This window comes from Vigna radiata, chromosome 7 (assembly GCF_000741045.1).
Source record: "Vigna radiata var. radiata cultivar VC1973A chromosome 7, Vradiata_ver6, whole genome shotgun sequence".
Classification (NCBI taxonomy): Eukaryota; Viridiplantae; Streptophyta; class Magnoliopsida; order Fabales; family Fabaceae; genus Vigna; species Vigna radiata.
Window position 1 is genome coordinate 36,886,323 of NC_028357.1, and position 14,046 is coordinate 36,900,368.

Below are 14,046 nucleotides of genomic sequence, written 5' to 3' on the forward strand. Positions count from 1 at the left end.
TACAAAAATTATCATAAACTAATTCATCCTTTTACTTTTATGCATGTCTATTTTACCGTAACGCCGAAAACATTAGTAAGGAAGGTAGTTGGTACTGATAGAAAAAGGTAGTTGGTTACGACCTTACGAGATTCTTCTTTGAAAAACAAAGAAGCGATGTGGGACTCACTTGACACCTCATTACGTATCTCTCATCTCCATCAAAGAATTGTGACAAACTACTTTCACTTCAACAATAATCAGAAAGAAACTATTGTTATTAAGCCATACATACACACTCTGTTCTACGATTAGTGAGGGCAAATATTCCACTAATGTATAAACGCATAGCATAAAGATTAACTATTGATTAAGAGAAGAACTTTAGATTCACCAGGCTAATCCAGTTTTCAAACTGTCAGTCCTTTCTACTATGTAAGATATTTTATTACGAGGTTGTATAAAATTCAATCCAGTACAATTTGTAAACTTCAAGTTTTATAATCATACATATAACATATGTCTAAAGCCTGATATCTTCGTATTTTCTGCATGTTATGATTACAAGTGAAAAATACTAAGAGCAGCATAATGCTAAATATAATGGTGTGACATTTTTTCATCAGGTGTGTGTAATCTAAGCTAAACCAGAATATCATTATGGATCAGTTCCAATTTATACCAGGAAGTTGAAACTGTTGTTGCCTCTGCGCACCATTCCCAACGGAGCCATGAATCGCGTTTGGTTGAAAAGTTGCGTTCTGAGGAAACTGGCTAAGCAAGGAAACAAAGGAATCGTTGTCCTCAGCGTTGCTGCTTCCACTGTTAAGATCACCATGGAATCGCTTACAAGAAGAAGATGATCCCGGAGACCCTGTCTCGTTCCAAAGTTGTTGTGATGTGAGAGCACGTTTCATAGGAAAGTTGGTACCCTTTGAGTTTGGACAGAAAAGGTGAGAATCAGAACCACTTTGCATGCTCTGATGATCAACGGCTAAGATTCCATCGAAGAAGTTGTCATCATTTTCAAGTCCCAGTGCTCCATAACTCGTACTCCTCGAAGACGGAGGTTTAGAGTTTTGAGTATTGTTATTAGCCATTGACAAAGTTGACATCGTTGGAAGCATGTTCTCCATTGAAAGCTCCTCTCCATGTTCCATCAAGGGTGGCCTTGTTACGGTGGTGCTATTGCTTTTCTTGTATATTCGACACAACACCCAATCATCAAGCTACAACAACAAAAAACATAAAAAGTATAACTTATCTGAAAAAAAAAACAATTAAAAAAAACATTGTTATATATATATGTACACACCCTGAGGGAATTTTTCTTGTTTGGAGGAACAAGAGGAGGGGGTTTTGAGGTTGAATTAAAGGAATCATGAACAAGCCTATATTCATGCATGATCCAATTGGTTTTAACCCCTTTTGGAGGCTTTCCACCGTAGAAAACAAGTGCTTTCTTAACTCCAACTTTCTGGTGCCCATCAGATGTTAGTATAGGTTTGTCAGTTCCGGTTGCTTTCCAATACCCAGAAGTAGCAGCTCTGTTGGGTCTAACCCCATTTGGGTATTTCCGATCCCTCGGGCTGAAAAAGTACCACTCTTGTTCACCAAAAGTTGCTTTACCTACAAAACCAGAAACAGAAATGGAAAAAGCATTGCAACGCAAAACAAATTCTTTAGATTCACGTAGAAATAGGATTGACTACATGTTGCTAGATTGATTCAAAAATCCATAGTTGATTATAAGCTAAAACAATTCAGTTAACTTATAAGTAGATAAAAGAAAAATTCCATAACTTTTATAGTAAAACGTGAAATGTACACAATATTATTTTAAAATCAATCTTAATCAAAATCAATATTGTTTAAACATCATTCGAAAACAAAGGTCTGATGACAGACAGTTTTGCATTTGTAACAGGAGGTTCCGATGATAGAAGAAAGAGAAGAATTTAAAAGATGGGTTTGAAGAAAGGGATGAAAAGATGAAGTGGGGTGTGAAAAAGTTGCATACTTGGGAGCTCCCAAGGGTCGAACTTGTAGAGATCAACGTCGGCGATGATGGCGACGGGAAGGGGTGTAGAAGAAGCTTTTCTCTTGAGGTAGTGAACGACGAGTTCTTCGTCGGTGGGGTGGAAGCGAAAGCCTGGAGGGAGGTGTGGGTGCTGAGAGCCTGAAGATGAATCGGTGCTGTCCATGATACTGATATTGTGTATCTGTGTGATGCATTCAGTTTGGAAAAAAGTAGCGGCGAGATGGAAAAAGATTGAGAAAGGGAGGTTGGGTGGATGTGTGTGAAATTTTGGTATGCATGATGACTTAAGAAAAACGGGATGAGGATGGTTTTTCTGAGAGAAGAGATTGTGTGACACGTGGTGTGGGGACCATGGAATGAGAAGGAGAATGGGGATGGTGGTGTTCAGGAAATTAAGGGTTCAAGAGTTTAGGAATTATACGCTTTTCATGTCATGCTTTTCTCATGAAAACTAGCAACCATCTCTCACATTCACTTCACAGCTATCACCACTCATTCATCTCAGTTATACATTCTTCTTAAACACAGCTTTACATTCAAACATGTGATGGAACAGATCCACTTTTTAAACTCATTAATCAAATTCTTCTACAATGTTAGCTATTTACTATTGAGTTTAAATCAATTATACAAAATTATCTGTAAGGTGAAATTTATAATAAATTTGTTTTTATCTTTAGTTAATGGAAGATTTTTAACACATTTTTCATGTTTAATATAAGATTAAATATTAATAGATAGGTTGATAACAATCTAATAACAATTAATTTGATATGTCAAAAAAATATTAATAGGTTTTAAATGATTTTGATATAATTTTAAGAAATGAATTTTAAAAATATCTTAATTTTACAAGACGTGCATCCACTCATACTATAAATTCGTATATTATTTCTAGTTGGCATGAGATTCTAGCATTATATTTCACATATTTTACATAGATAATATGACATAAAGAAAAAATCACAATAATATATATGTGCATGTAAATAATATGGCATAAAAATTGTAACAATAATATATATATATATATATATATATATATATATATATATATATATATGTGTGTGTGTAATGTGGTATAATGCAAGATGTTTGTGTGCATGCTAGTATACTTCACTCCCTTCTACTAGTTCAATGGCTACTCAACAACCTCATCTTTTCCTTAAAGAGTTATTCAATTTGTGTTGCCTAATTTATCATAAACAAGGTCAATTCCCTTAAATAGTAATGTAAAAATAATAATTAAGTTAGCCTCTCAAAGAATACATACCACAATTTTACAATATTAATATTAGAATCCTTAATTGAACAAAGACATACTTGTAAATGCCTTTTTGAAAGAATTCCCAGAAAATCCATTCAACAAGTCTCTCATCCAGAAACATGAAGACATTATTGAGTCACCTCTCATATTGAAGTCGAAAAGGTAATGACTCATAAAAAGGTAGATGAGTGACAAAACTATACCTTCATTGACAAGGTTATTACCTAAAAGTATAAAAGTGATCATTATGACAAGGCTTTTACATAAGGGTATTGAAGTGAATAAAATGGGTAAAAGAGATATTACTCTCACACTAGGAAAAATCAATGAAATAACAACAGGATATAACATCATTTATCATAAAAATGATGTAGTTGATTGTATAATGGCAATTATGTAATTATTGAGAACTATATTACATCGGTTAACAATTGATGTAATACACCATTTTTGAAAAAAAAAAATTAAAAATATGTTTAAACATCTTTTCTTTTAAATTAAACTGGATATTACATCAATTCACCATGATAACTAATGTAATATCTTAATATTCTCAAAGACGTATCTATTTCCCTTATTTTGTCTTCTTTGTTTTCACGCTCCTCACTTCTTCATTTTGCTCCTCTATTTGCACTTCATACACTCGTCCATTCGAAGTCATTGCTAGTCCTCCATTAGAAGTCATTGTAGGTCATGAGTTTCATTGATCTGAAGCCCTCACAATACTCCTTTCCTCTCTGTTGTTAGAGTCTAGTGTACTCCTTCCTTCATGCCGCTACACCCCACACCGTTGTTCGGTCACACTGCCTCATAAACCTAGTCAAGCGACCAAAGAGTCTTAGGTCTCAGTCATTTTGCCTGCTGCACCGAGGAGGTGGTTTTGTGAAAACCCTTATTCTTGTTGTCATTGCTTTCCCATCCATCTCATTTGTTGTCGTTGCCCTTTCAAGGGTTGTTAGGGCTCCAATAAGGGTTGTTTTACCTCCATTGGTGATTTTCAAGGTGGTTTCACAAAAATCCTACATCCCATCATCCTATTGTCGCTACTTGCCCTTCCATCCCATTTGTTGTTCCTGCCCTTCCCTTGGTTTTTAGGGGCTCCATTAAGCATTGCTCTACCAACATTGGTTGTCTCCAAGATGTGTAACCACATTAACAAAAGTTTTCCATCTCTTCCATCTCCTTGTAACTGTTAGTTGTTTTTCTTTTAGTTGAACATATTGATTGAGTTCGAAAGTGTTCGACCCTTGACAATGACTTTAGAATTCTACTTTTAACTTTAATTATTTTAAAATTAAATAAAGTCATAGAGAAAATCATTATACTAAACTTCAACAGTTTCAAAAGATTGATTGTATGCATAAATGAAGTTCTTATGTTGTGTAATAATGGATCGAAGTTGGGTAAATGCTAGTCGAATTAGTGATGTGTATGAAAATGACGTTGAAGAGATTCTACAATTTGCTCAGTGAAATGCATGACTTGTGAAAGAAAAATATTATTTCTTGAGGTTAATTGTTTGAAAAAGAGATGACTATTAATTGAGTTGATACAAGAACATTTTCTTTGTGATGGTTTCTTAAATAGTTATACATCGTGGACCTAGCATGGTGAAGTTGTAAACCTTTTAATCATTTTTCAATCTCAAGAGTCAAATGTATAATGAAGATCACATGAAGAATATGATTGATATTGGAGAAGCAAATTTTCAACGCAAACACATGTATGATTCATTGAAAGATGATTCAGAAATTCATATATTGGTTATACACGATTCACATGTTTGTCAACAATATTAAAATTATTTAACATCAAGGCAAGAAATGTATGGACCAATAGAAGTTTCACTAAATTGCTTGAATTGTTGCATGAAATTCTCTATGGGGGTAATACATTGCTTACCCATCACTATAGAGATGTCATTATTAATTTTTCCAATTTGTATTATGAGTAACAACATGTTCTTCTTTATAGGATGAACTTGTAGAACAAAGTTCAAAAGGTAGTTTTGGTTGTCGTGACATATTGACCATTGCTATTGGTACTAAAGAACACTCTAGTCATGTGTGTACTACTGCTTGTGGTGTGGGTGTGAGAATATTTTTTGTATCATCTCCTCGACCCAACACTTCTAAGACACCTATGACTTGGGAGATGATGGAACAACTTGCTCAAAAAGTAAGGAGACAAGTTACTAAAGATTTAAGGTGTGCGTGCGATCGACGATGGAAGTCCATGTCCCCTCATCATATTGTGGTACATCCAGATCAAATGAATCCTTATAGCACCAAAGATAGTTGTGTCGTAGAGGATGAAGATGAGCTCCACATAACTTTTCAAGGATTATAAAGCCTGTCAAAGGTGTGGAAATGAAGCATACATTACTCTCATAATTACAACAAACCAGTTTGATGCTTTGGACCAAAAGGATCCATTTAATCATATTTTAACATTCTATGAATTTTGTGGAACTCTTGGAATTGATTCTGACAATGAAGATGCTACTTATTATCTCGAATATATTTTTTTTTCATTCATTGATAAAAATAAAATATGGTTGTAATCACATCTTAATCAAAGCTTAATCAATTGGGACGATGTGAAGAATAAGCTTTTAGGAAGAATTTTTTTTCATACAACAATTTTTTCTTTTGCAAAATCTGGTATTGCAACTTTTTCTCAGGGAATTGATAAATCATTTTGTGAAGCATGGGAAAGATACAAGGCCTTACTCAGAAAATATCCTAAACATAGATTTGATGATGTGACACAACTTAATATGCTTTATAATGGACTTATACCTTAAACCAGGATGCATCTGCAAGAAGAACTATGATGCTTCAATATGTAAAGAAGCCATTGTGATCATTGAATCATCAGTAGTTAGTGACCACCAATCTCAATATGATAGAAGCCAACCTTATAAAAGAGTAAGTTTAGAGCTTGGAACTCAAGAGGTCATTCTGGCATAAAATAAAATTATTTCGCAACAAATAGAAGAATTTAAAATGCAAATATGAAAGTTGAAGCTTGAGCCATGCTCTCATGGCTCAATACAACAAGTGATGAGTTGTGATTTATGCTCAGGGTGATTATTAAAAGTTATTGTTCTACACTAGAAACTCAAAATGAAAAGGAAGTGAACTACATGAATAACAACAAGAGACCTAATAATTGTTCTAACAATTTGTGAAGAAATCAATCAACATTCTAGTTAGAGGCAAGATGAAGGAACATCAAATAGGCACTCTGCACACATACCTTATCAAGAACAACAATCTTAGTTGCAAGATGGAGTACCTAAGCTTGAAGATGCTCTAGCTCAATTCATACGAGTGTCAACTTCCAATCATAAGAACATTAAGGCATTCGTAAGAAATATGGAAGTACAAATTGGACAAATTGCATAACAACTTGCACACCAACAAGACACCCAAATTTCAACTAATACAAGGGTTAATCCAAATTAGCAATGCAAATTTGTCATTATGTGTGGTGTAATTAATTCTTCTCCTGCTTTTATGTGCTAGGACTAGATGTAAGGCTTTAGCTGGTTATAAAGTTTTGATCTTAATACAAGTTATTCATTCAAGTAGTCATTGAGGAATCATATTGAAGTTTGATGATCTTAAGCTCTGAGTTCGAAGAATAGACCTAAAGTTACATTTAAAGAAAACTCATTGGACATGAAAAATGGCATATTTGTAAATAATGATTGAATCAAGAGAGGAACAAAATGGTGAAATCTAACTTCAAACACGTCTTTGTCATATTAAAGTCAACCCTTTACTTACACTATTTTAACAAATCTTTATTTCCTTAAATCAACACTTTTTATACATTATATTTGTTTTCATACTTCTCATACAACCAAAAAATGTTTTATTCAAATCAAAAAAGTTTGAACGTTGTGTATTTTATCAAATCCCTATAGATACGACATTTGTTGTACTATAAATTGTCCAATATACTTGTTGGAAAAATTGATTACATTGGAGAATCAACACTAAAGAGTTTTATGTATGAAAAAATATATCTTAGGATATCGAGTCATATTTTGCTTGCATTGACTCATAGTGAGATTCTCTTACATAATTATCAATCAAACATAAATTTTATATAGCTATGTTTTTATAGTTTGAAAAATCTAGGACTAAAACCTTTGAATCACTAGGAAAAACATGAACTCTCTTAAAAGTAATAAACATCAAATAAAGATAAATAGCTAAAGTAATACAAATTAGATATTTGGTTTTCACTAATGACAAAGGCTAAGATAAGAAAAAGTCTTTGTGTTGTTTTACCTTCATTTGTGGCAAAGGTTTTTGAACTTGTCTTCTCTTTTTTTTTTTCTTTATTTTGTTTTGTCTGAATCTTTATTAAGATATGTATATGAGATAAAATATTCCAAATGTCTCATTATATTATATATTTTTTTGTTAAAAAAAAAGCTAAATATAATCATTTTTAAATTTATGAATAAAAAAATTTACAAAATTATAAAAACTAAATAGTCCGGAATTCACTTAATATTTTGTAATATTTTTAATTAAAAGAATTAAAATAATTATTTTTAAAATATAAAGTATTATATTACCATTTTTAAAGCTTAATGTAACCAAGAAAACATGATAGAATGAAAGGAACATTCTACCATATTATTTTCTTTTACAAGTATAACGTATCTTTTGCAAGAAATATACGGTAGGATACACTTTTCAACTATAAATCATTTTACACGATGCTCCGACACGTTAGAATATATTTTGCTTGGATTCAAGATCGAATTTACTTTAAACATTATAGTAAAATAAGTTCCGTATAGTTCACCCTAGGCCAATAAGGTAAATCTGCATATATCTATCGATATCTATACTTTAGTAAATAAATATAAAAAGACAAATTATTTAATTTCAATGTATTGTTCGTGAAATTTTTCTTGAACTTTTATTTTTAAATTATTTATTTCATATACAATTTACCATAATTCAATTAAGTTCATTTATGTCCTTTATTGGTTTATTTATTTTGTATAGCAATTATATCTATTCATATATATATTGTGAATTAAGATAAACAAATAATATACCACTTTACGTTTTCAATGGATAAATTATTATTGATAGGGTTTTAAAAGTATTTATTCTATGTCGAATTTATTATAATCAAATTATGTTCATTTAGCCTTTATTGCTTTATTTAGTTTGTACTTGAAATATATATTGTAAATCAATATTTGGAGAGTTAAAAATTTTAAGTTTTATTTATTTTTTCAATACAATACTTTTTTTTTTCTACTTTTCATACTAGAGAGTTTCTCCTACTCTTCACCATCTCAGTCTATGTATTCTATTTGACATTTTTATCCTTCATTTATTAAAGCATGTACAATTATAATGATGGTTTAATAATGTTCCAACAAGGGTGTATCGACATTCGGTAGCCTTGGCAACAATTTTTACAGTGTTGATGCTTTTTTATTTATATGGAACTTCTTGTCCTTAAATCTCTCATTTCCACAAAAACTACTATTCTCGCTAGCTATTGAAAGAGAACTATCAATAATCGGATCACCTTCTAGCGATATCAAATCATCATCCTCAATTTATGAGGTTAAACTTCTTCATCGACAACCAAAGAGTTTATATTTTGGGACACCATACCCAACATCAAAATTTTTTCTACTCTTTCCTTTTTTGGAGGTGTGACTATTGCACTACCAACTTCCTCCCCAAGACAATTACTGCCCAGATCCTCATCATCAATAAAAGTATCAATAGAAACCTTAATTATAGAATTGGATAACAATCATGCATCTGTCATCAGCTTAATTATGGACACATCCATATGGGTAATGATGGTTGGTTTATCACACATTGAATTACCTACTCTCAATGGAATGCCGAGAAGGCCTTAACTGCACTTAGAAGTGCGCTTAAGGCCTCTGACCTTCGTCCCTATAACAAATCCAACCCAAAAATGCATCACAGCACATACAAACGTATATTAAGTCTTCTACCTCACTTCAACCATCCATCATCCATCATACAATCTATCTATCATACAATACAATGATATGCGCTTAAGGAAATCAGAACCAACTTGGACACCCAAGCAAACAAAAAGCTTGATGCAAATTGTGAGAAGAAGAACCACCACTTTTCAAAGGAGTTCACCACTACCACAACACCACCACGATCACTACAAGAAAAATTCGAATTACCGACTAATATTTATATACGGATTAAAATCCGTATATAATATAAATATTATATACGGATTTTATATACGGATTTTGAAAAATGAATTATATATGGATTTTATATACGGGTTTTTATCTACCGATTTTTCGTATATAAAATCTGTATGTAAATTAGAGTTAGGGCGGGAAAATTTATGAAAGATGTAATCCGTATTTAATGATCTAAAATCTATATATAAACTAAAATGAAATTAATTATTTAAAATGAAAGGCAAGTGAGATTGCGAGAAGCAAATGAGGGAGGAAGGGAGGAGGGGAGGGGGCACGTGAGAAGAGAGGAGAAATGGGGTGTAGGGTTTGGGAATATGAAATACGACAGTGAGGAGAAAGGAATGAGTAGTATAGGGTTTTAATTGTTTAACTGGTCAATTAAAAAAAAGTAGCAGTACAGATTCTCTAACATGGACAAAAATAAAAAAAAAAAAATAGAGAGATGGAAGTTGAGATGGGTGAGGTGCACAGAGAAATACTCTTCATATAATTACACCGAAATTATTAAATAGTAATCAATTTTAAAGACTAAAATAATTAGTTATTATTGACTAAGTTGTGTATCATATTATAAATTGAAAATTATTGATATCTATAATAGTATTTATTAAGAATAAAAAATTATAATTAATTTTTGAATTAGATTCTAGATTGGTGTTTAACATTAACCATCCAAATGTTAACTATTGAGTAATTAATGTCTAAATTATAAATTAATTTAGAATCATCAAGTAGTTAAAATTTTGATAACTAATGTTAGAAATCAATGTAAACTTTAATTCATAAATCAATTATATTTTTATTTATGATAAAAATTATTTTAGATATTAATAATTTTTAATTTATAAAATGATATATTTGTTTGTTAGTCAATATAATGACTATTTTTTTTTTAAACTGTTTGTTATTTAATAATGATACCTTAAAAAATAATTAAAATGTTTTTGTCAAATATCTTGAACTACTTTTCTTTTAATGATACCTTAAAACTATCTTTAATTTATATCATTTTAAATATTTTTTAAATTGTAATGACTGAATATACCATATATAATAATTTAAATTATTATAATCATATATAAAATAAATTTATATACAGACATATTATTTATTATAAATTTTAATTATAAATATAAATATTTATTATTTTAGCAAACATTTAATTCTTTACGTAGTTGTCTAAAGTATTCCTCTATACAATAAAAGCTAAAAGCGATAACATTAATGAAATTAAAGAGGATTTAATTAAACTTGGCTAGAGTTTTCTACTCTTTGTATAGAAAATCTAAAATGGATAAAAGTCAACTCTAAATTAAAACTCAATAGTTTCTTAAAACAAAGGTGATAATTTATTGGGTCACTCTTTGCTCTCATACCCTCTATTGTTGTTTTGTCCTTCTTTAGTTATTTATTTATTTATTTTTTGTTTTTTATACTGTACATCCTCTTTGTAATTAGAATACACAATTTGTTTTTTCTCTTTTTAATATAGATAAGCTCTATTGTTTCCTTTCGTTCTTTTTTGTCTTTTGATTTCTCTTTTTGGATTTTGTTCCGTGTTTCTGTGTCTGCTCTCCTCTCAATTTTTTTATGGATTTTTTTAGTAGTCTTTTTATGGTATTAAAGTTCTTCTAGAACTTTGTTACTTAACTATTATCCTTCTTCTTTCCTTTACTTTCTTTTTGGATTTTTTTTTCTTCTTTCCTTTATTTTATTTGCTTTCTTAATAACAAATTTTTTGGCCTAAAATTGATGCAATCATATATGGTTTCCTCATTCAATCTAAGAATCTATATGCCAAAGCATAATCTGGATGGACAAAGTAGTGGACATCTTGGACAACTTAAAGAACATATTTTCTCAAGAAAAGTTAGCTAGCATATTTGATCTTTAGTTCAAGCTGCTACTCTGACACAAGGTGAGTTGAGTGTCTTAGATTAAGATTGTTTAAGATAAGTTAGATACTTTTCAGCTAGATCTTGTTTGTGCCTACAAGACAGAACATATTGTCAAGTTCTACATGTCATGACAAAAAAAAAAAAAAGAAGGAAAATCGAGCAACAGAATTTCTCAAAGATTGTAACGATATCAAATCACATGCATGTATTATTGATGGAGCCTATTCCAAATATCACAGATTTTTTTTCTTGAGTTATCCATCAAGAAAAGCAATTATAAATTGGTAATTTAGTTGCTGCTATGAAAAATATTAATCATAATGCACTAGTGGAAAAATACTGATTAACGTCGGTTATTTTGAACTTTTAACGTCTATTAATCAACCGACGTCTAAACCGGTGACGTCAAAGGGATGTCAGACATCCTAAACACAGACGTCTATAATGACGTCAATTAGTGCCCATGACCGACGTCAATAAACGTCGACACTGGTTTAAGTGGACGTCTAAAGACACTAATTAGACATCGGACAAAGCAATAACCGACGTCTAAGAGTACATAAAGACTTCGAACATGATATTGACCGACGTCTAAGAGCACATATAGACGTTGGATTTTGCATTAACCAACGTCTAATACAATGGTTATGTTTTAGTGCAGTTTTGTTCCCGTCTTTGGATAGCCTAGTAGCGCAATCTCCTTTTGCTAGTTTCCCCCAGAAAAAAGCTTGCGACTTTTGAATTTCTTATGAATCTTTTCAACCCAAAACCGAACCTGGGTTGTTGCTTAGTTCCATTTTCATCCGCAAGAAGAAAAACTCACGGTGAAACGATAACTAGGCAACGACCCAGGGTTGTTTTTGGGTTGAAATGATTAAAAGAAATTCACCAGACGCCGCTTTTTCTGGGAGGCAGCTAGCAAAGGGAGAATGTGTTACTACGTTACCCCAAAAAAGGAACAAAACTACACTAAAACACAACACAAAGAAAACAAATTTAATCAGTTGAACCAGAAGATATAATCGATGAAAGACTGACAAAGATTAAATGGTAACAGTAAAAACCACGCACCTGAGATGCAATGCCGCAAGAGAGAAAAAGGAGAGGAGGAAGACAATGACGTTATCAGAAAACAACAATGCAATGCCGCAAGAGATAAAAAGAAGAGGTGTCGCAAGCGAGAAAAAGAAGAGGTGAAGCAAGAGAGAAAGGAGAAGAGGAAGACGTGATATCAGAAACTGAATGCCGCGAAGAGTCTGCGATTTATTTAAAATGAAATGGGGCGTCGGTTGCTACGACAACCGACGTCTATAGTCACATAGACGTCGGGTATCTAACTAAAATGACGTTCAAGTTAACATTAATACTAACTTTTTGAATACCCATTAGACATCGGGTTTCGGGGGATCCGACGTCTATTCGACGTCTAGAAGCTGAATCGATTGACGTTTGATTTCTTGTCAGGGAAGTTCACGTCGGTGCCCTTCTAGCCGACGTCTAAGTCCCTTGAGTTTTGTGAACATAATCAATTACAGGCACATAGACATCGTTTGCCATCATCACCGACGTCTACGTTGAAGAATTTTTTGTTTTCCCGCCTTCCAAGCAGGCCTTAGACGTCGCCTTTTAACTAAGTGACGTCTAAGCGCCTAAGAATTAGGTGATCAGCATTAATTGCAGCCCAGTAGACGTTGGACCCCGGGAACACTGACGTCCATTGACTATCTTATGACCTACTTCAGGCAATTAGACGTCGGTTTACGGCAGGTCCGACGTCTACAATGTCATAGACGTCGCCTTACCTTGACACTAACGTCTAGTTTACCAATCTATTTACGATAATGCCACCGTGCAGTCATAGACGTCGGGTTATTAGGAAACCGACGTCTACTGGGTAACGTTAAACAGCGTTTTTGCACTAGTGATGTTACTAAAAGATCCATAACTTGCACATATTGCGGTAAATTGGGTCATACCGAGATAGTTTTCTATCCAAGAATGGTTTCCCTAATCAAGAAATAAAATACTTAAAAGGCATTGGAAAATAGAAAAAGTGTAACAAAGTTGTTGATGTTTGCCTCACCCCTCTCAACAATATCATATTCTAGTTGATATATTGAAACACGTCACTCAAAAACAACGCTCAAACCCAAGCCGATCAAATTGGATTTGTTTCAATTGTTCATTCATCAACCGATAATATGAGTCTTGTCTCTAAATTTAACATGAACAAGAATTAATGGATCCTTGATTCGAGAGTAATAGATCATATATGTGTAAAGGTGAAAGATCCATTAACCCTTGCCTTAAGGTTTTGGGTAGAGAGTGGTGTCAATCCTTTATGTAGTTGGCTCAAATGTTATTGGTGTTTGTGTAACCCACTAGTAACCTCCTCCTTGATAGACCCAACTCTGGTATCAGAGTCAGGTTTGTCTAGTCCCATTAAGATATGACCCTTGGAAAGGGCTACTCGTGGTTGTGGTTGGTTTGCTTCCGTTGGAGGGGGAGTGTACCTATGTGGAAGGGACTCACCCTTGAGAGGGAGATTGTTGGGAATTTAAGTGTGAGTCTAAGTCCCACATTGGATAGAAATGAGAAAGTAGAACCT

The 14,046-nt window shown here is 32.5% G+C and overlaps 1 protein-coding gene across 1 annotated transcript; it reads right to left on the minus strand.

Annotated features, from left to right (window-relative positions):
• Positions 1–440: 440 nt before the first annotated feature.
• LOC106766852 (NAC transcription factor 25) lies at positions 441–2,356 on the minus strand. Its single transcript, XM_014651622.2, has 3 exons — positions 2,000–2,356; positions 1,295–1,608; positions 441–1,208 (listed from the first exon to the last, which is right to left on the minus strand). The coding sequence occupies exons 1-3, from the start codon at positions 2,181–2,183 to the stop codon at positions 645–647; spliced, it is 1,062 nt and encodes a 353-aa protein (XP_014507108.1). The 5' UTR covers positions 2,184–2,356; the 3' UTR covers positions 441–644.
• Positions 2,357–14,046: the final 11,690 nt, after the last annotated feature.

Excerpts from the sequence above, each read along its gene's own strand:
- LOC106766852 (XM_014651622.2), bottom strand. The coding sequence starts at position 2,183 with ATGGACAGCACCGATTCATCTTCAGGCTCTCAGCACCCACACCTCCCT. Across the intron at positions 1,609-1,999 it reads CGACCCTTGGGAGCTCCCAA|GTAAAGCAACTTTTGGTGAA; the intron begins GTATGCAACTTT and ends CTGGTTTTGTAG. Across the intron at positions 1,209-1,294 it reads ACAAGAAAAATTCCCTCAGG|CTTGATGATTGGGTGTTGTG; the intron begins GTGTGTACATAT and ends TTGTTGTTGTAG.